Consider the following 23,527-nt stretch of genomic DNA (forward strand, 5'->3'; position numbering starts at 1 on the left):
AGGATTTCCAGATGGAGCTGGCGTGTTTGTCCGCCCTCAGCCTCTGTGTGACCCAGCTACCACGGGCAGAGAGGGCTAGAATAGTTTACATTGTAATGGATAAAATGTACGGCTGCGCATTATGCCACAGAAGAAAGCTGATGGGGTGATCTTGAACTTCAGTCTCATCATTTTACATTTGTCCGCGCTCTCTACGACCCTGCTGACTGGTAAGGTGAGGAGGTTGCATTACATTGTGATGCAGTAAAACAGAGCAGGTTGAAAAATGGCTGCTGATAATGGCACAGGAGATGAATGATGACCCAGTAATAGTAACAGATGCTATCATGTAAAAATAACTGTTCCTGCTCACTTGACTGAATGAAAGGTTGTTATCAGCCATCATTTTGTAGCAAACCATAATGGACGTCAGTCAGAGCTGATCTGGGGAAGGAGGAAAAGATGGATTTGATCAGCTCTCTTTGTAAACAGATTGTAGTACAAAACAACTTTTTCTTATAATTTCCTTACACACCTTCAAAGTTACAATCAAACATATTTCTTCCTCAATCAAAACTGCCCAAAATGTAGTAAATTCTGTCTATTACAGGAGTCTCAGATAAACCACATAATTTGAGCCAAATGGCATCAATTATTTCAATCCAATCTCAATAGCTGTGTAATAGTCGAGAAGCATTTACTCCCTCTGTGCCTTTCAGCTTAACTGATGTTTAGGGAGCTCATGCCAGAAGTGCTGTATGCTACCATTATGGTTTGCCATGATTTAGCGTTGTTTTAGCCTGTCAGTGGCTCAAAGGTGGGAAGAAAACCAAAAGGGCTTATTCAAGAAGATTTGCAACTTTGACAATGCTAAAATGCAGATTTTAGCAGGTGTAACACGAGTTTTCCATGTTTTCCACATGATCACATGTATGACACATGGTTACCACGTTGCATCACATGATAAATGAGGAAAATATGTGGAAAATGTTCACATGAACATGTACTTCACACATTAAACCATAACAATGTTGGACAGACAGATGGATGGTTGGATGGATGGATGGACGAATAGACTTTTGGATGGACGAATAGATTTTTGGATGGATGGATGGTTGGATAGACGGATAGACAGATAAACGGATGGACAGTTGGATGAATTGACGGATGGATGGATGGATGGATGGATGGATGGATGGATGGTTGGATGGGCAGATAGACAGATAAACGGATGGACGGTTGAATGAATGGATGGATGATGGATGGATAGATGGAAGGATAGACGGATGGATGGTCGGATGGATGCACGGATGGACGGGTGGATGGATGGACGGATGGATGGACGGTTGGACAGGTGAATGGATGGATGGATGGATGGATGGATGGATGGATGGATGGATGGATGGATGGATGGGTGGATGGATGGATGGATAGATGGATGGATGGATGGATGGATGGATGGATGGATGGATGGATGGATGATGGATGGATGATGGATGGATGGATGATGGATGGATGGATGGACAGATGGATGGATGGATGGATGGATGATGGATGGATGGATGGATGGATGGATGGATGGATGGATGGATGGATGGATGGATGGATGGATGGATGGATGGATGGATGGATGGATGATGGATGGATGGATGGATGGACAGATGGGCGGATGGATGGTTGGATGATGGATGGATGGACAGATAAACGGATGGATGGATGGATAGATTTGAATAAATCAGTAGAATCAAATTACTGTAGATTAAAGTCTATTTTTAATGCAATGTGCTTTGTAACTAAACTTTAACACTTCAGTTAATACATTTTGAAGAATGATTGATAATAAGTGCAAATACAAAAACTAACTTACAGCAACATAAGAGATTTCCTTTCATCACTAGAAGAATTGACTTTATGTTGAGGTATTCTTTTGGCTCAGACAGCTCAGAACCTCCCACGACTTTCATTAACTAAACCTTTAATCCAGAATATTGGATGCTTACAGGCAACATTAGATCATAACCTCAGCTGAATGATTCTCAAACTACTAATTTGTTAACTGGAAAGATGCAGTTGTCAGTTAATTATCAGCACAGCCTCCAATCAGCGTCCTCTTTGATGGTCTCTGTGTTGATGCCACACACAGTTTGGATCCTAACTATCAAAATGCCCTTTGTTTCATATGATCAGCTCTTTTGTGGCCTCTCAGTCGTGGCTGTTGGCACACGCTCAGTTTCGCTGCACACGCTTTGTGTCCCAAAACTTCTGTACACGCTCACTGGCTCTGAATACAATAAAGCCTGAGGTATCCCTGGCATCTGTGCATCCTCCGCAGCAGCTCCCTCTGCCTTTGACACATACTCGAATTTCTGAGGAGCAAGCCATTATTACAGGCCTCCACACAATCCTTTCTGAGCTAATTTCTATGTTTGAAATGAGAAATGCAGAGTCTGATACTGTGTGTGGCATGTATTGTTTTATATAGAGAAGGGCCACTTTGTGAAGGTAAACAGAGGCGGAGAGGAATGTCAAGGTCAGCGGGCTTTATGTGGTTGTTGGGTGTCAAGTAAAAATACCTGCAGGGTTGTTCCCTTCTGCCGACAGGTTTGGACAAGTCCCCACCGCATCACCACTGTCAGCTTTTAAACTACAGTGTCAGCTTTACCTAACACAGTCACAGCAGCTAGCAGTTCAGAAGTTGCTTTTTTCAACTTTGTTATGGGGGAAAACATTTTAGAAATACAGTGTGCTCATCACTTGTTCAACTCAAAAGACCACATCACCAATGAATAGACTTAATTTACCTGCAGTTCTTTAAATTAATCCTCTTGGTAATTTAGGACCTCTGTCGTAGTGTGAATGTGCACTGGATGATGAGATCAACCCATTTCAGTTCAACATCCATGTGTCTGTTGATTAGTAGTAGGTCTGCTTAAAGGTTACAAAACCTACATTTAATATGTTTATGTGTCCCTATTCCTCAAATTGTAATTTGAATATTTAGCAAGTCACCAGTTTGACTTGAAGATGCACTGATTAATTTATATTTATGGCTTTGGGTCAGATGGTAGCGATGGTAAAGAGGGTTGCCTACTAATCATAAAGTTGACAGTTTAATCCCTGGGTCCCTTTTGTCCACATGCCGAATGGTCCTTGGGAAAGACACTGAACCCAAAGTTGATCCCAATGGCAGGCGAACACCCCTATGGCAGCTCTGCCACCATTGGTGTGTGGATGTGAGTGTGAGTGGATGAATAAGTGGAAACTATGAAGTGACGATTTAGGTGATAAAGCGCTATAGAAGTTACCATTTATACCAAGAAGGATTGCCTGCGTAAAGATAATTATGCACTTGCCCTTAGCTCTGTGTAGCGTTATGTTTCTTTCAGCTGTTTCAGTTTTACACTCCACAACTTTACTGCTTAGTTGAGTCCGATCACTCGAATCTACCTTATTTCCAGACACAGCAGGCACCTGTTTTCAGCCAGAAAGCTGAGATAGAGTTAATATCTATCAATTTAACATCAGTTAATGCAGTTTTAAAACAGCCACTCCCTATTTAATACAACTGCCATATGCTGTAGTAATATCAAATAATAAGTTGTATATGTAGTTTCGAAAATGTTTAAGAAAGATTCTACAATGCTAATGAAGCCCGCTATCACAGTCCACGAGAGGATACTGTATTAGTATCATGTTTTGCCTTATCTAGGCGTGAAAAATACACGCATGTATGACAAGGGTCAAAGAAGGTCATGTGACAAAGTACAAACGAGTGATAAAGTCTGGGTACAGTAACTAGGTCAAATACAGGACTTTCACCCAAAAAAAGGTAAAAGTAAACGTTTGACTCATGCATTTAACTTACATAATGTACGTTAAGTAACTCCAGTGATGTACATATCACTACTTATGTAGAATTACTTATTTTAGCCCTAACAAAGTCGTTTTTTGCTTCACTTGTGACTTTGTCACGTTTAACTCAAAACAGGATTTTTCTAAATTTGACCATGTAGTTTTCACTGACTAAATCTAAGCCACTTTACTTTTCCCGCCTTGACAAAGTAAAACATGACACTGACACAATATTACCTTGTGGATTGATGAGTGTACCACTTGCTTTGTTGTGATATTGGGTTTGTTGATTTAAAGCAAACAAGTGTTAGTGAAGTGTGTTTCTCGGTTTTTAAAGACAGCTCTCATCACAGATGACCAAAGCTAATCTCATGTTTCTCCATTAAACTGAATGCAGACAGATGGGCCTAACATTCTGCCATGGTATCATTTCCCAAGAATCTAGATGTCAAATCAAGGACATATATATTGTTAAAAGTTGGTCACCCCTGACTTAGATTCTTTTATGTAAAATAATATCATAGCATGTGGCCATGACATACATTACAAGACTTTCCAATGAAAAAAAAAGGAAGAAAATATACAACACAGATTAATTAGATTCTAGGAGTCGCATGCTGAATTGAGATTGTCAAATTAAAACTGTTGAGATAATAAATGCAGCAGATGGTGTCTGCGTATCTTTAAAAATCCTGGCTCAAACCTTCCCCTCGCCTTTCTGCCTTTTCATGCCCAGCGATGTTGTGGAACCAATCATATACTTTTCTGTGGGACACGTGCCATACATAGTAGAGCTGCCTCTAAAATGAGCAGCAATACCCGAGAAATCCTCAAGAATGTGTTTCTTATTTCAAATAACACAATTAAACAATTTTATAAGAAGCATGAACGCAATCAACTCAATCAAAGTGTTTGTAAGTCAGCAGCTGGAAACCTCCAACGCTTCTAATGAACTGAGCTTTGGGAGATAATCTCACCAGATGTTACAAAGCACATTGCTGTTGCTGGAAATGAAACCACACATACTTCTATCTAAAGCCGATGACAAGTAGCCAACACACACTCGCTCTGATAATGCAGTGCTGCAGAAGACTCCCAGAGATCATAAATACTCATTATTATTATTGGCATTATCAGTTCTCCGAAATGAAATCAAAAGCATAACTTTGTGTCAGTGATTCATGTCTTCTAACGATGCTTCCAGTACCAACAAAGTGAGTGTTTATTTAATGGACAAGAAAATGTGTCAGCTACAACCAGCAATTTTATCTCCTTAAACTTAGGAATTTTATTTACTAATCAAACCGATAACATCTTCTCAAATCAAGCCGGAGCGACACATGGATTCCCAGTGGACATCCAAGTAGGTACGAAGAAAAACAGGAAGTGATCATTTGATCAGATTGGAGGTAAACCAACAATGACTGGTTTCAGTTGAGGTCACTCCTCTCCTGAAGCAGTCATGTAATATACTCCAGGTTCAAAAATAGAACTGAGCAGATATTTACTTGGTATCTCACAGGAATGTTGAAAACATTTTCCGGCTCCCCTCGTGACTCGTAAGACACACCGCTGAAAACTCTACTGTCTGGGTTGTTGATCACTAATTGCATCCAAACATCAGTTTACTCACATTATCTGCTCACATGAAAATTACGTAATAACTGTTGAGTACATACTCCAAATTCCAACATGGTGGAGCATGTTCTCGGAGCCTGAAACACATTTCTAATAAGGAACAGACTTGCCAAGGGCCAAGCAATAACTCAGATGTGTTCAGGACACTGCAGACACAGTACATAGTGTCCCTCCACCTATCTAAAGATGTCTGTTAGCACAACACGAGACATCCAGTCACTGCTGTTGGTGCTGGTATTCTGCTCCTAGCCAATGATGTGAGCACTCAGGTTCAGACCTCCAGCTGGCCTCAGCTTGACTCTAGCTGGAATCCTCCACTGCTCACCCCTCTATGATGTGCAGGGCAGCCCGCCAGTTCTCATGGACATAATAGTGCTTTGGTTGTGGATGGAGCAGGATGTAAGCTGGTGGAAATGGACGACCGCAATCTGATTGCAAGAAGCTGGCCTGTGGCACAGCTACTGGGATTCCATCGGGAAGACTCACTACGTACCCTGTGTTGTATCACTTGCTCTCTTTCCAAGGATGTGAGCCAGACATTGACACACTTGCGTGGATGTGGTCAGATAGTCTAATTGTAGAAGAGAGAATTTGTCTCTACGAAGTTACGGAAAAATCCCCCCTCAGATACTCTTACACTCATCAGTCTGAGATGTTCGATGCATTCCAAAAGGGCTTTTTGTGATGAAGTGCAACATTAAGTTACAATTTGTAAATTTTCCATCAGAGTTTCCTCTGTTTCCAATTTCCAGAGACGATACCTCAATCTGCTGCTATCAGCTGTGGTTTAAATATGGACGTCATGTCAGTGGAGAGAGTCACAACAGTAATATTAGGAGAGAATAGCATTAAGAGAGTTGACAGGTTTTCCGATTGAGGAAATTAAAGAGTTATGCCCCTTACTCCAAATGCCTGTAGTTGCATTGCATTTTGGTCTATTGAGGCATTTAGTGGTAAAGTTGACATTCGATAGTTCCTCATTTGCTACAACCAATGTATCACTATATAGTGTTGTTAGGCTCAATTGTTTATCATGCAACATGCAAGGAGCAAAATTCTCAGTCGTGTTTCTGTCCACCTGATGAAAGTACATATGTAAAATGTGGCAGCACGGTGGTGCAGTGGTTAGCACTGTCACCTCACAGCAAAAAAGGTTCTGGGTTCGAATCTGGTCCTGGGCCTTTCTGTGCGGAGTTTGCATGTTCTCCCTGTGCTTGCGTGGGTTCTCTCCGGGTTCTCCGGCTTCCTCCCATCATCCAAAAACATGCACCTCAGGTCAGGTTACCTGGCGCCACGCTAGTGGCAGCCTGCTGCAGCAGCTCCCCCCTGAGAGCCCCCCTGCTGTAGTGAAGAAATTTCCCCTCGGGGATTAATAAAGTGTATAAAATCAAAATCAAATCAAAATATTCATTCTCCTTCAGTTGTGTTTGCCTCTCCACCAACTCCTGAGGGAAATACACATCTCTTTCACTGCTTTGTTCACCAGTTATTCACTAACTTTGTGAGTGTTCGGTGCATGGCATGTCGTCTCCAGTTGATGTATCAGAGCTATTTCACCGAAAATGGCGCCCAGATCCAAACTCATTGTGTGAACATTCACATATATCTGGCCACGCTCTGTTGACGATTGTTTTTTTTAGTTGTTGCATCCTAATAGGCATAGATCTCAGGCTAATTTTGAAACCAATCTTCATCGACCATTATACGACATATACCGACGTGTTGTCCGCCAAAACTTAAGAGATTTTCGGTATTTTTCTTGCTCTAGCTTTGGTTCCTCAACATTTGCTAGCGTAGGTTTCTCTTGCTGTACTACTGTCGCCATTGTTTGAACTACATTCGCAACAAATGTTTGACTTCAGCATTATCGCATTTAGCTACCCCCCACACTGGTTGCTGATTGGTAGGCCCACTAGAGAGGCTGAGCAAACATTTATGAGAATAGGGTTTCTAAATAATAATTACTGCGACAACTGAAATTGTGAGCAATAGGCAAGCAGAGGCAGTCCAGTCCAGAGCTATGGGCTGTAAAATCCAAACAAGAAGTTGAATAAAGCTAAATAGCTTGGAAGAGCTGTGCTGAACTGTGGCGTAGTATGACAATTCATTGTAGGCCAGTCACTACAATCAACCCTTTTCATATCAGACATAGTCATTTTACTCACTGTTAATGTAAAAATGTTGATTAGTGAAGTTTTAAATTGGCACAAAATGTTCAGAATTTCTTGCTCTTTAAATTTAAAGGAAATTATTTCTTGAAAAATGTTAAAAGGTTGCACACCAAAGAGAGGTTCAGTTCTTACAGTTTGTAAAAATGTTCAAATTGTTTATACACTATGATATGAAAACACCACAGCATTTTAAATCGTCCTGTCCTGGCTCTCGTACTCCACCTTTCACTTTGAGCAGAGTTTGTTCAGTTACTAAAATAGACACAAAAGCAGAGGTGCTACCTCTGGTGTGTGTGGTCTGCTGTAATTCAGGATGGTGCATCGCCCACGTGCACACAGAAAAACATTTTGGGATACGGCCACAGAGCAAGACAGTGTTTAGACTATCCACAATCCCCTCCTCTCCTCCCGCTTGGCTGCACTCAGAACATTGGCCGGTGCCCTCAGCCTTGGGTCCCTCCCTGCGCGCTGCCTTCAGGACCCAGAACATTGTGAAATGGTAACTGTCAGCATGAAAATAAATGGGCTGGAGGACCTTTAGTGAAATCATGCAACCATGAGAGACAGCTTTGATAATAATGTAAATGGGCTACTTATAGATGAGGCTGTGAACATGTGGTGTCAAGCCTCCAGCTGTTTACAGTGTATTGGATGTGTGTGAGGAACATTTTGTTCTTAAGCTGTAAAAAATATTGACAAATGCCACTGCAACCCCCTTCAGAGACTCATATGGAGAAATGTTCTTCTAGCTTTTATTATTTTAGAGTTGTTCCTTTTGGAAACTAACCATTTCAATACGTTCCTCACATTTAATAAGAAAAAGAAGAATTCGTCTTGGCCCTGAAAATGGCTGATACAGCACACATCTGTCATTGCTGCATTTATTATTGTGCCCACAATATATGTTTCCATAACTTCCCCATTTTTCTGGTCACATGATAGATGGATTTCAATATGTAAAGACTGGGCAATCTTCCATCACACTATCACTCGTTTAAAATCATCATACAAAAAAGCAGCAGCAGAAGCAGCAACCTTTTCAAAAGACACTCTATAGTGCTTTGTGTCAGTGTGTCATATTGCTCAGCTTCGTCACTCAGCCTCTCTCACATAGCAAGTGATAATGATAAAGCTGACTCTTTAATGAGTGTGAACATATGTGTTGTAGCAGCTGGAGGAGGAAGAGTGAAGCTGGCTAATGCGTAGACTCAGCAAGGTGTTGAAATCAGATTAAAACAAAATCTGTGAGACCGGAGAAAGTCTTTAACCACACTAACAGCTCATAGGTTACAACGACAAAGTGGTAAATATGTTAAGAGCTGCGTCTGCCTCTTTAAATCCTGCTTTTCTCAGTTAATTTACTACAGAAGACAAGGACAGGCTCGTTTACCTGACCTGGGATCAGTACACGGTGTGGCCGCTGGAGAAAAGTGACATCAGCGGAACAGTTCGGACAGGACTGCTAAACACTGAAGAGAAACCTCACGTACAGAGTTCCCTTGTTGAAGGGGCCAAAACAGACCGAGTCTTCGACTGGAATTTTCAAAAGTCTAATTCCTCCCATAACACAACCCAAAACATAACTCGTGATGGAGAAACAAAAATAAAATGACAAGCATATTCCTGGAAAACACTGTGTATTCAGTAGAATACACTGTACAGCACACTGTAAGCTTATGCTGTTGCCTTAGGTTTGGTGAGAGACTGTCTGAGAATAGTAGAAAGTAAATATACTCCAAAAGACATCAAATGAAAAACTTCAGGGCCAATAACACTGAGTGGGAGTGCATAAAACTTCTGCCAGCTTTAACTCGTGGCTTTATACATATGCTGCATATAAAAAAACATTTATTGGAGTTTTATAGTTATTTACCAGCCAAAAATATATGTAGTAAATATATATAATCATTCAACATGACATTTACAAGTGCAGCCTTGAGAGCTTGATAAAAAGTTCAATAGTTATGGCCATGTATTATTGATTTACCATCATGTAACTATAGGTTTGGTGGCTGATTAGAAAGTGAGTAAAGCCATAGAGAAAAAGAAAAAAAAGACACTATTGCACTATGCATGTTGACTTTCTCGTCACTGGATTCATTGGGAGGAGTCTGTGGTTGTTCACTGTTTGCAAAATAGCAATCTGCAAAAACCTGAAATTACTTACTATATGCCAGTTGAGTAATCTCTCCTAATTGTGATAAAGATACCAAGGAAAAAGTATTTTTTCCAAAATATTGCAATATGACCGTTGTTAAGTGTTGATTCTTATATATAAAAAAAAAAAAAAAAATTGTGTTTTTGTAACAAACTGTATAATCAAATCTGAAGGCTGATATTTCAGTAAGGAAATGTTTTCATTTTGTTACCAGTGTAATTATGACCAAGAGCTGTTGTAAACACTCCTTATTTATTTGTCCTCCATTTTAAATGCAGCACAAATAGTAGTTTTCAGCTTCTGTGTTAACATAGGTCGGTTAAACTCAGCCCAAAGCTTTGGACTTCAGTGTGCAGCCCTAGCCTAAGTCTGCCCAGCTTTTGCCAACTGTGATTTTAGTCTGGAAACCCTGATCGCATTAGGGTTCACTCAGTCACTCTAAAGGGCGACGCAATCAGCGACCATGGTGGTGGTGGTGGTGGTGGTGGTGGTGGGGGGGGGGGGGGCTTAGTGTGAAACGTAGTTATATCAATGGTGTTAGAACTAGATGAAGCAAAACAAAAAGTTGTTGCATCGCAATGTGGAGGAATTGAAGACGGAGCAAGAACAAGAACAAAAACAACATTTTTTTTTTGTAATGGTCTATTTAATTTCATGGCATTGCAATCTGCTCACATTGGGAGAGGATCTCCAATGTTTACAGCTTCGTGAGTTTCAACACACAATATATGTCACATGGCGGTCAATGCCAATTGGTCAAAGACTGTTCCAATGGTTTCACAATTAACCGGATGCCTGGAAACAATTCTTTGACAGAATGTGGCCAGACCATATCTATTAGTTCTGGTAACACCAGGTTAGTTCACCCCCACTTCGCTCGCAGAAATCAGCACATCACCTTTTACGATGGTCCTGTGTCAAAACAAGCAGCAACCTCCATCATGGAAGTGTCAAAAACTGCAGTTCCTCAAATGACCACTTGAGGCAGGCTGCAGAAGCCCATCAAAATGGCCAGCTTTACTGCAGAAATAAACAAGCACAACCTGGTACAAAAAATATTCTCGTCTCTAAAGTTAATTTTCTTGTTCGTGAGAAATGAGTAAGGGGTGAATTTTTATATAATTCTCCTGTTTAAATTGTACTAAAGCTTTAAGTTACGTATGAATGTCGGTGGGGGTGCTTTGAGTGACAAGTGACTATCATCAATTTGGCAAACAATTTGCAGGTTTCTTGTAGGACTTCTTGTATAATGCAGATGTTTGTCAAGACTTGCCATTTTCAGCATATAAGTAGCTGCTCGGAGGTTGCTGTTCTTTTTCTGTAAATGGTAACACAGATAGCGAAACAGGAGGGAAATGTCAACTGATTTAATCAGCCAATGGCAGGATTATACCCGTCAACGTCTGATCACTCAGACTAAGTGAACAGTAAATTATTACTATTACATTATATTGTTTAATTATTGTTTTACTGATTCTTGTTTCTTTAGACAGATGCACTGTTTGTGCACAAAAAGTAAGAATATTATATGTTCGTATTTCTGAACTTTAAACCCCTCCCCCCCAAAAAAGAAAGATTAATTCAGTTGATGGCTGAATACCATTCAGCTGCTTCAGTTTCAGGGCCCTGGTATTGTGCATAGTCGCTCAGTCATGGATTGCTGGTAGAGCCAATACACCGCAGCCATTGTTAATCCTTGACAAGTTAAAATATCTGTTGTGAACAAGGTCTATTAGTTTTAGGGACGTCTTGCCAAAAGACTGAATTTCCCATCGGTCTGCTACTGAGCAGCTTATCTTTAAGGGGGACTTACTTGTTGTTTCCTGTTAGAGTAGCAGTAGCACTTTGGAGTTTCCAGGGTTTAATGGTCTTCCTAAATGAGAAGACAGGGTTGTGTGTTCTACTTACAGATCATGTGCCGGCCACATGGATGCCGTGATGACATCACCCCGGGGCGACATGAGAGCACCATGCTAAAAGGGCTTCATTCACAACTGCTGTTTAACTGGTGCTAAATAACGCCTGTGTGAGTTAAATAGAGGGTGTCTTTGCAACTGTAAGCTGTTCACAAACAGACACAACCCTGCATTCACCTCAGTGTAAGACGCTGCAAAACGTTATGTGTGGCTAGTTATTACAACGCTGCATCCATCATAGGATACAGGAGAAAGCGGATTAAGGAGAGTGAGCTCTCCAGGTCAAATTTACCAGGAAGTAAGGGTGTGACTTTGTGCTGTTTGCAGAGGGATGTGCTGCTTCATGTTGGACAAGGCTGGATTATTGTTAAAGCACCAGTACGGCTTGTGAGGACATGCATTCACCTCTTTTCTTAACCGCAGACACACACTGATTGAGCCACAGGCGCCCTTCCCCCCACATATACCTTCTCCCCCCTGCTTTTGAAGCTCACTATTCAGCAGACACACACACCTCTCCTTCTGCTTTCTTTGGGGGGAAACTAGTGTGACATCACCTCTGAGCTGCACTGGTTACCAAGGTGATGGGATCCCTTTTTTTTTTCAATACAAAAATAGAACCAAAAAATGTATAAAAGGATAGGAAGCATGTCCTTGACTTTAGGGCATCATGTTAGAACCTTTACACACACTGTCTCATGTCTCTGTCTACGCATTTACAATCATCATAGAGACAGAGAGGAAGTCTGTTTTGGCTGCAGCTCCCCCATGTGCTGTCTATTAGCCTGACTGTGAATGTCCCCTGCACGTGCTGCAGTGCTGCAGTGCTCTGCAGTGATTAATCCATTCATACGGTGTCGCATCAACTTACTGCAGTTTTTTGTTTTTTTTTAACTTTTGGTTTGAAGTAATTTTGCAGAGTTACAGTTTGGGAATATGTGTGCACGTGTGAGACACAGATAAGGACAGAGAGGAGAGGCTCCGAAGACAGAAAGGCTGAGTCCAGCCTAGTGGCCTTATCAGGTCTTATCAGATGTGAACAGTTCAGGGAGTAAAGCAGAGAGGGAGAGAAACACTAACTGTACACATCATGTAGGACTAATTTAGAGAGGAGAGACAGCCAGACGTCCCATGAGGAATATGCCTTTCTCCACGCAGTGCTAATTTCTGGGGGCTGCGAGACCGGAGCTCGTGATCACTCAACACCTCAACACCGCACCTCCACCAAGAGACAGGAAGTGAGGACCATGGTCAAACACCACAGAGCTGCCTAAAAAAAAATCAGAGCTATACCGGTAAGAGAGAGGAGAGACATGCACAGGTGCTGCTAGAGAGAGAGAGAGAGAGAGAGAGAGCCATAGAGACATAGAGAGAGAGAGAGAGAGAGAGAGAGAGAGAGAGAGAGAGGAAGAGGCAAAGAGAGAAAGAGAAAGAGGCGGGGTGGGGAGAGTGAGGGGAGGTGTAGGAGGAGACTTGACTTGCTTCAGAGGGGAATAGGAGCCTGAGAGCAATTCCAAAACAGCTGTCCGGCAGACGTCCCAGTCCACAGAAGTGAAGCCCCGAGGCAGAGACAAGAGGCAGGGCAGTGTCAACAAGCCACAGGAGCAGCACAGCAGCACACACACCACACAGACACACACACACACACACACACACACACACACATACACACACAGGCATCCACCTGGGACTGCAGCGTTCAGAAGGACACCAGAGGTACCTGGGAAGGATCAAGATCTCCCTATCGGACTGTCTGAGGTGAGTGAGAGCTGGAAACATATTTCATTTCACACTCTGATGGCACTGCAGTCTGAATTAACAGACAGGATCCTGATGCTGGAGATTTCCTGCTGTCATGTAAGTGTTCCGGGTTTTTCATCAGAGTCTTAGTGACTTTCTGGAGCAGGAATGGGAGATTTGCTTGGTAACAGGGAAACGTGAAAGCGTGGTAAGTTAAGCTTGTACGGAAACGTTTGTCTGGCTCTCTTACATGTAACACAAGAGCAGAGCAACATGATATCCTCCCTCGCTTTTCAAGAGACATTTCCAGTCCGGCTACACGCTGAAGGCATGTTCTTCTGAAATGCAGAGCTGGCTTAGCCTTTATCTCTCAAGGGAAACAGATTTTTGAGGAGGGTTTTTATGGTTAGAGAATCAGACTTCTTCTTTCGCCTGTTGACATTCTCTTCATGTTTCATGCGCTTTGATTCCTTTCCTGCTCATCTCTGCCAAGGATAACTCTGGCAAGTGCTGGCCATGCTTGCGGGTGGCACAAGGGGAGCGAGAAAGAAAGACAGAACAAATACTCCACCCTGCTATTCGCCCTCATCCCGCCACCAGGCCCCTCGAAAGTAAGGCCTTTGCCTATAATTGAGGTTTGTTTTATGCAACAAACAGCTTAGCCTTTTTCGGTACCATTACCCGCTGTGGCATTTTGATTTTGATTACAACCCCAAAGAGAGGGTCTTTCTGCTATTCAGAGGCGTGTCAGAAGTCAAGGCCACGGTTACGTGTCAGAGAAGTATTTGGAGACTTCAAACTTCCATAAAGTTGCTTTGTAGAGACAGGGGGAGGACTTGGAGTCTGTCTCCGACATCCAGATGGTGTTACACTGACCACATCTACTACAAGGGTTCAGAATAGCGTGCTATTTTTCAACGGCACTGATGTGAAATGTCAGCACAGCAATTCCATTACGGAGGAATATTTTTGGGGATGCACGGTTTCTATTTTAAAGAAAGGGGAAGTCATATACAGGTCATGTTTTGAACAGCTGCTCCACTGGCTTCGGAGCCCCTCGGTTGACAGTGATCTGTCTGATCTAAAGCATCACCAAACAGTAGCATTTATTTAGACTACCGTAAGGTTACACTGCCTCTAGAATATACTGACCCATTCATGTCACATGACTTTGAGGTGTCCAGGAATACCCAGACAAATCACGAGCCATTAGTTTAATTACCAGATACCAAAGCCATATTTATCTACCCCACACTTCAACTTTCATCACCTCGCTCCTTCTGCTGCCCCTACCTCATATCTAAGCCTCCAAGCATGAACAGATGAGGTAAAGCTCCACTTTTAAAGAGGCTGGAGTGGCTCCAGATCACTTCATGCCCAGACAGATAGCTGTTGCTGACCCAATGACACAGTGGTTTTTTACCCTGCAGCTCCCTTTGTGAGTGGATGGCTGCTTGGGCAGGCAGTTTCGAAAGGAAGGTGCCATCAAATCACCACTTCCCCAGAGGTGTAAATGAAACCCAGGATCACATTCTGGGCTGGCGGCGCCACCCGGCTCAGACCTCTCAATGCGTGCCGCGCCGCCGCTTCCAAAAAAAAGGGTACAAATCTGGCCCTAGCCTTGAGTTTTACTTTTATACATTTGCTACACCATTAACAGCCTGCAGAGACATAAATGGATTCTTTGGGTCAGCTGGCCATAAGCGTAATTAATTAATTTCCTCCTGGGCCAACATAAGCTTAACCAACATTGCTGTGATTCTAGACATTCTCAACTCAAATTAATGCTAATTTACTCAATCTCTAATCAAATTAACCCTCATACAAGGCATGCACAGGCAGCTGAGACATGAAAGACTGACATGAGGATATTGTTTGCCTCATACTTTGCTGGTGTCCTCTGGAATTCCATTCATGTTTGCCATATGAGCCAAACTGAGCCACCAGCAGGACGGCCGACCTGAAGGTCAGACTGTCATCGCTTTCACCGTACCAGCTGACTTCTCACGGGCCACAAGTGTTGACCTTGGGTAGGATGCACAGCAGATGTCTCCCTGTGAGAGTTGCAGAAGTTGGATAACTCTGCTGCCAGAAGATTTCTGTCCATACTATCGATTCCAACCAAGATTATCTTCCATCATAATACATGGGCTGGGTGTGTTTTTCATGCCACTGGAGAGCAGAGGGCCCACTCAGACCAAGTAGTTGTTCTAATTTCCTCGAAACAGACCAATAATCAATAAGTATGTCAGAGAGAAAATGTTTCAGTCAGCTGTGCAGCAGTGACCTTCTATTCTTGGAAACAAACAGAGCAAAAGTTGAGGCAGATATGGAGATGCTGCGCAGTCTGAGTCCACAGGAAGCAGCTTTTGGCTTGGTGATGCATTTGTTTTACTTCCTATCCAAGCCCAATTTCCCACTGCAGTGAGCATCAGCATTCAAGGTCAGAAAAGACTCTGAAGATTGCAGGCGAGAAAGGGAGAAAGGGAGAGATGCTAAAAAAAAAAAAAAAAAAAAAAACAAGTGGGAGGAAGAGAAATGCAAAAAAAATGCAAGAAAAAGCTTGGGCTAAACAAGTTTTGCCATACCCCCCTCCTTCCCTTCATCAAACACTGCAGTACACTCCCCCCACTCCCCCTCTCCTATTTGCTATTAGCAAACAAACACGCTCTCCTTTGCAAACATGGCCAGCATTCAAAACTGCTATCTCAGGCACCTCGCACAAACACTCACTCTCGCACCAGCACTCAAATAGACAAGGACCCTTGTGGAGCGGCGTTGCCATTCAACACACTCCTACATGTTCTGCTTTCCTCAGTGTTTGTCATCGGTATATATAGCTCTATAGAGCCTGCTGGGTGACAGGTTTATTTGTGTTGTAATGGCATCCCCTAAAGTGAGAAGATTTCAGGGTGTGTGCTCCACATCCTAGACACACTTTAAAGACGTTGTTCGGCAGATATCGTTGGAAATTTTTTCGAACAGGTTGGAGACACAAAAACTTGAAGTGGAACATTTTCAGTCGCCTGTTTGGATTCAAACATGCAGCGAGTGCCTGTCTCTGTGGCTCCACGCTAATGTGCCTGCTGCATAAACACAGCCTACTTAAAGTGTCTCTGATAAGGCTGATGCCGTGTGTCTGTGAGGATCGGCTGCAGCAGGAATGTGAATGTTTTTTCTGTGAAACCTTTTCGGTGTGTTTTTGGGTGGACTTGACCGCCCAGGCACTTTCTGTGCAGCGGTGCTCTCTGTTAGACGGTCACTGCTGACAGACCTCTCATAAGTAAATATGTCTATAAATGGGCAAGCTCTCTTTTCACTGGTGCACTCTCCCACCCCCATCACACACACGCACGCGCACACACACACACACACACACACACACACACACACACACACACACACACACACACACACACACACCATCAACTCCCTTTCTCCACGGACTATTTCTCCCTTTCTTCTTGGTTGCTATGTCATTTCAAACGGTCAAACCGATTCTCTCTCTCTTTTTTTACTGAGTTCATCCTACACTAATTTGGCTGCCAACGCGGTGCCATTCCCGCTCGGGTTTGTAATGGAAAAGCTCTATGAAGGCAGCATGCAATCAGGTACCCTTTTATCGAATCTAAAACCCCTTTAAAAATGTTACCCATCGTGATGTATGGTGAAACCTTGCCGGTATCTGGGCGCTTATTAAAACCAGAGCTGACCCGCTGCTCATCAAAGCCAAATCAATTCACAATCTGCACCACCTTCTTTCTTAAAATCCACTTGCTCTGTAATCCCTCGCTCTATCTCTCTCACACAATCCCCCCCTAAACTCCTTAACCCGCCCTTCTCCTCCCCTCCTTCTTCCCGTCGGTCCATCTCTTTCTATCTCTTTGCGTGTCTGTGCAGTAGCTCCTTCCTAAAACGGGCTGGCCGGCTCTTATCCTCCTAAAGTCCCCCTTTGCTTTCCCCCTCCCAATCTGCGGTCCAGCTGTTCCACATTAGCCCATCCAGACTTGTGCAGGCCAAAGGAGGCTCGTGTGGAAATGTGAATAGAGCAGCAAAACGCCTCAGATCCAGGCCTCATCCTCTTCTGCTCTGGCTTCCATGCTGGCCAGATGCAAGATGAGGATGAGGATGTTTTTTTGTTTTTTTTTTCATGCAGAATCCATAGTTTATTTCTGGGACTTGTCTTGGTGGCCAGATTTCTCTTTCAGGCAGGCAGGACAGGAGTTTTGTATCATGGGCAGTTCTCATTAAAGCATCCCCGAGGAAATTAGTCAGCACTGAGTTCATGTTTTATAAAAATGCTGATATATTCTGCATTTCTCTCTGATTTCAGGAAAGTGCCCATTTGACCTTTCTACATCGCTGGACGTCATCAGCCCTGCTTGGAAAACCTATTTCCTGATCGATGCCACAATTATTTTTGGAGTCCTGTACGAGCGGCGTGTTTCTGAGAATGTAACTGGAGCTTCTTTCCTGGGAAACTGTAACATCCAGAACTTATAGAGCATTTCAGACTGTTCTGTCCTGCATATCTGACGCTTCATCTGCAGAAGAAGCCATGCCAGCCAAAGCACCCATATACCTGAAACCCATCAATAGTAAGAAGGGAAAGAAATGTCGCCTGAGAGATATTTTGTCACCTGACATGATCAGTCCACCACTGGGGGACTTTCGCCACACCATCCACATTGGCAGGGGCGGGGAGAGAGACGCCTTTGGGGACATGTCCTTCCTGCAGGGGAAGTATGAGCTTCTACCAGGGAAGGTAGACGTCCATCCTCAGTATGGCATCCAGAGTGAGTTTCTGCGGGCGAACAGCACAGGTGATGCTTCCTTTGCTGAGACGCCCTCTCCAGTGCTCAAGAACGCCATCTCCCTCCCAACGATTGGTGGCTGCCAGGCCCTCACGCTTCCACTGATTTCCTCTAACGTGTTCTCCATGCCACCAGAGCCACTGGACGACATCATGGGGCCTACAGCTACCATGAAGCCTGACGGCGTGGACGAGGTGGAGATCCTGCAGATGGACGCCCTGTTGCGCTCCATGGACGTCTTCAACAGCGAGCCATCGTGTCCCTCCCCAGAAATCCAGTCTAAACCTGACGTCCTCTTGGATCTGCTGGAAAACACAGATAAGCCCACCTCCAAGGCAGTTGCCAAAGCTAACAAAATAAACAAGAGCGAGGGCAGATTTGACAAGCCGTCATCCTACTACATCAACAGTCACAGCAACAGCATCTATAAAGCTAACGGAAGCCTGAACAGCAACGCCAGCAGCGACAGCTTCGACAGCTTTAGCGGTAAAGGGGACTTCCAGAACAAGATCTGCAACGGCAGCAGGAGTCTCAATGGCAACGGGAACTGCAATGGTTTTGTACACTTTAACAATGACATTAGCCTTGGCTTTAAGCAGGAGATCTCCAAGTGCAATGGAGAGTGGGTGGACAGAGACAGTGGGGTGGAAGAGGGCCGCATCTGTGATTTTGAGTTTGAGTTTTCCAAAGAGAAGAGCAGGTCGCAGGATTCCCTCGCCCAGATCACGGGGTCGCTCCTCTCCCTCGAACTCGATCTGGGCCCATCCATCCTGGATGATGTGCTCAACATAATGGATAAACCCGCAGCGAAGAGCAGGCCTTGAGCTGTGCCGAGGCCCCGGGAGGAGAAAGGGAATTATTAAAATACAGCCATGAGGAGAGAAAGACTCATAAAGCAATCAAAATGGTGTCTGGTTATATCATTGAGATGAAAATCAGCTACAATAGACAAAGCTGCTTATGTTTTTATTGTCAAAACATATAACTATTCTAGCTTCTATGGAGTGTTGGTTCTTCCTATGTTTTCTTTGCCATACCAGCAGCATGTTTAAGATGCATGTGCTTTTAAGTTACAGCTAAAACACAGCCATCGTGCCTTTGATTTTAAATTGCTACATGATAGTTTGGTGTTTTTGTGTTGACTTTCACGGTGTAAACCACATAACTCTGAGGTCCTTTGCTTTTTTTTTTTTTTTTTACACAGTCTCAGTGTCTCTATGAACATTTTGCATTTTGTGACTTTAAGTGTGTTTAACAAAGCACTATTTTCACATAATTCATTTGCCACATAACTTTCAAAGAGCAGAACACTATGCATATTTGTGTTTTTGAAAATGTAACACAAATAAATTCATTTGTTTCCTATTCTGGCTATAATTTTTTGCAGGGAATATGCACATACTGTGCACCAAGACTGAGAGCTGATTCCCAAAAAGGCTGAAAGTCAGATTTACACTCGAGAACCAGAAATATACCAAAGCAGAGCTACAGATCAGCAGGAGGAAAGACAGCGTGGATGTATTTTCTCGCCTCTGACATTCCTTACATTCTGCCTCCCTGCCCTGTAGTGGGAGCACTGGTGGGCCTTCATCTGCCCAACCAGGCGCCTGCTCCATTTGTTCTGCGTGTGGACGGGACAGGCAGAGGAGGGGTCTTTGAAATTCCTCACATTCCAGCCACAGAGCACAAATGTCCAGGACCAGACATAAATCAGCTGTTTGGAGTGAGGAGGAAGGGCCCGGTCTGGTGCCACACTATCCATCAGCCAGAATGTACGGCGAGATGAGGCTGTAAAACACAAGCTAGCAACCCGCAGGCAAACTTTGTTCAGCGCTGAACGATAAATGAGTCCTGTCCTTCTGCAACAAACATATGTTGACCTTACAGTGTTGAAGCAACGACCTGAAGGAGCAGGACATGATTACATGCAGCAGCTTGAACTCAGCCACCCCTAAGTAGTGGCCTCCGCAGCATGATCCTCTGTCCCCTACAGGCCCTTCAGTGTAGACATAAAGGATAAGTCAGAACACGACCCTGTGCATACCTGGGGCAGACTTCCCCTCACGTGTCACTGTTGTTTAGAGAAAATAAGAGCATCTCCACCGGGCTCGGGTTAACCAGCTAATTTCATATGGAAATAATTATCAGGGTCTTATTCCACTTCTGTCATTGAGTGGGCCGATGCTGCGAACTTCTCCAAGGCCTCAGAATGTCCCTAAACAATCACTTATGTAAGAGGAGACGTGAACATTTCCCCGTGTCATGGCAGATACCCCAGCCATGGGAAAATCCCGGCATTAGTGCTGAGCAGTTTGCATTTTGCTGGGTTGAAGTGTACAACCTTCAAACATGAGTAATGAAAACCTTCGCTGTCACGGTAATTACTATGCTTATACCTGCAACGGTACATCACAGACTTGATGGCAGCCTTCATTTTGGTGGGCGTGGACCCCAAGCAAACTCCCTTTGGTTTACAAAAGAACTTGCGACCACAGCAGTGGAGCATGTTGTGAAACATGTTATAAGTATTTCTGCAGCGATGCCAAAAACTCTCTGACACAAAATACCAGGAAATACCAGTGTTTTATTAAATCCAATACAAATACTCCACATACACTGATACTGCACTCTTTCAGAACTCTATGAAATACGGGATGAAGAAAGTTTCTTTTGTTTGTGCGACCAATTGTACACTGCTTTCAAAGTTGTAGAGGTTTGTCTTATGTGGGATTGCTGTTTCTATTATTTCAGAGCCCAGATAACAAATCGTTGCATCTGTATTTGAATTGCACAACCTGGAGTCTCTGGCTTTAGTGTTCTCCGGGACCCCGAGGGCAGACGAAAAAATACCAGAGATGGAACATAGAAATAGTCCTGCTGGACTGTTTCTCATTACAAGGCCAAGGTGGAAGTTTGACCTGAAGAAACCTTGACTCCATGATGGTTCAGATATTCCATGTTAACACCACAGAGATGCCGTACAGCAGCCCAGTCAGGCAGCTCATTGTGCGAAACCCACGGACTCAGAACAATCGTCCACTTGTTTTGCTAGTAAGTCTCATTTCATCTTAGCTTCGCTTGAAGTTTTTCAGTTTGTTTGGATCTCTCTTGATATAAATTCACTGGAAAATTCATGTTGATTTGGTACACACATTTTTGTTGTGTTCAGTTTCTCAAATTGGTGGTGCTGGCTGGGAGAGGGAGGTGACACGAGTGTCACCACTACCTGCTGCCAAGTAATTTCTCAACCACTTGCTGTCTTGACAAAAACAGAAGACTGATTGCTAAATTCTGCCTGTTTGACTTGAATGCTGTATTTTCTTAGGATGATGAATAACATGAGAAAGAGAAGCTCTACACAACTTTTTAAGCATTTTAGTCATGGTTTATGCTAACCAGGAAATATTAATTTTAACACATCTTGTGGGGCAAGTCTATCATAAAAAAGCCAAAAAGGGCACATAAATGCTATTTCTTCAAAACATTACAGGTAAATCATTCGAGAACATTTCATGAGCGTTCCTCCACAGCACATGATCCGGGGGGGATCCAGCTCCTCGGTTTCCTGGGCTAAGGTGAAGCTGTCAGTTTACAGATGAATAAGCTTTGGCCCAGAGGCCACCAGTGCCAAAGAAAGCACGGCTCAAACCCAGCAAAATTTTCCACCCTACCTCCACAACATAGCTGCATAGTGCACACAGTGTCTTTCACATAGAGGTGTTGGTGAAGGAGCCCCTCGTAGCCGCTCTTGACCTGCGTCAGTCGGACGAGAGGAGAAACTTTAATAAGATGTTTCCCTTCTCATGGGCCCCGGATGGAGACGTGAGCAGCACGATAAAGCTCCTCTTGTCTTCACCTGCTGTAAATGTACTGCTGCACAAAATGAACCCAAACACAGATACAGTACTTTCCATCCAGCCAACTGTCTGGATTCAAAGAAATATCTGAGGTATGAGAACAGCTTCTCTAAGAAATATTATTGTTAAATATTTCTTTTGCTTGCTGGAGAGATATCATCCATTGTTGATACGTACTGTGCGTGTTCCAACATTGAATGCCATGACCATGATAATCGGGGCTGCAGTAGTAGAAGTTCTTTGGGAACATTTACTTTGGGATGTCGAGCATGGAGCTTGGACTCAAGTGTTCTGCAGATCTGCTGATTTAGCAGCGCAGAGCCGCAGCTCCCTTTCAAAAGACAACAACAGGGGAGAACAGAGAGAGCTTATTCTCAGGGGTGAAACAAATGAGCCCGAGCAGGGTTGATGCAGTGCAGATACAAGCGAGCTCACAGGCAGTTTGGTCTGGCAGGCGGTGGATACCTCAGGTTCACTGCACTGTTGACTGTTGTTTGGCTGACAGTAACCATAGCGAGTTGAGTTTGTATCTTCAGTGAGGGCTGAGCTGAAAGGAGGGCAGGAAGAGGACGAGAGTTAAACAGAGCCGTGTCACCTCAGAGGCACAAGAATGCCTCTGTGACAAAACCCCGGCCCAGTTAATCAGGGTGCCATACTACGTAGAGCAAAACAAGAGCTGCTGCATCGCACACTTCATTTATCTGCATGTCTTTTTTTATTTGTACTCAGCGGTCATGAATACAACACCTGGCTTTGTATTAACTGTACTATTCAAACATATGGAAGGTGCCCAAATCAGACTGGGTCAAAATTAATTGTTGGGTGTTAGCTTTTCTTTTTTACAACAGCTGGTCTTGTGTCTGTATGTCAAAATGTACAATACCCAAGTGGATTCAAATTCACCAGAGCATCCATGTTATCAATAACTTTCATTTCTAAAACCTTTTTTTCATAAACAAAATATTTTCAATCAGAATTAATTGTACTTTACCTAATTTATTTTCCAGTCAGTAATTAAATTGCCATGCGTAAAGTGCCCTAACATTTTGTTTGTTAATGACACAGCTCGTTAATGACGAAGGTTCTATTAGTAAATAAGATGAGTCGGTGAAAAAGCTTTTGAATTGTTACTTGAGTAATTGAGTAATTAAATTGCAATTTATTTCTAGTTAACCTGAGTGCCTTTTATAATTTATGGCTGAGATTGGCTTCTGCGTCATGACACGCATCCAACAGCCTGATTCACATACAATTCAATGACAAGAGTCGGCTTCATTTTTTCTATGATTAACTGAGGAGGAATGTTGCACTCAAAAAAAATCTTGTTTTAACTATTTATGTAAGTAGGATTACATACGTAGGAAATGCACCAAACCTGTCTGTGGGATTTTGGATAGGTCTG

The 23,527-nt window shown here is 43.2% G+C and overlaps 1 protein-coding gene across 3 annotated transcripts; it reads left to right on the forward strand.

Moving 5' to 3' along the window:
* Nucleotides 1-13,197: 13,197 nt before the first annotated feature.
* On the forward strand, nt 13,198-19,627 carry cdc42ep3 (CDC42 effector protein (Rho GTPase binding) 3). 3 transcript variants are annotated; one of them, XM_069145216.1, is made up of 2 exons: nt 13,198-13,472; nt 17,788-19,627. In XM_069145216.1, the coding sequence occupies exon 2, from the start codon at nt 18,013-18,015 to the stop codon at nt 19,090-19,092; it is 1,080 nt and encodes a 359-aa protein (XP_069001317.1). In that variant the 5' UTR covers nt 13,198-13,472; nt 17,788-18,012; the 3' UTR covers nt 19,093-19,627. The 3 variants fall into 3 exon arrangements, with proteins under 3 accessions (XP_069001317.1, XP_069001319.1, XP_069001318.1); XM_069145218.1 differs by lacking the exon at nt 13,198-13,472 and adding an exon at nt 14,048-15,055; XM_069145217.1 differs by lacking the exon at nt 13,198-13,472 and adding an exon at nt 15,069-17,065.
* The last annotated feature ends 3,900 nt before the right edge of the window (nt 19,628-23,527 follow it).

The sequence above is a fragment of the Embiotoca jacksoni genome, unplaced genomic scaffold (assembly GCF_022577435.1).
Source record: "Embiotoca jacksoni isolate LCO1_2020_lvr unplaced genomic scaffold, fEmbJac1.0.p SCAF_12, whole genome shotgun sequence".
NCBI lineage: Eukaryota > Metazoa > Chordata > Actinopteri > Embiotocidae > Embiotoca > Embiotoca jacksoni.

What these genes read in the sequence shown, in the direction of transcription:
- cdc42ep3 (XM_069145216.1), top strand. Translation starts at nt 18,013, where the DNA reads ATGCCAGCCAAAGCACCCATATACCTGAAACCCATCAATAGTAAGAAG.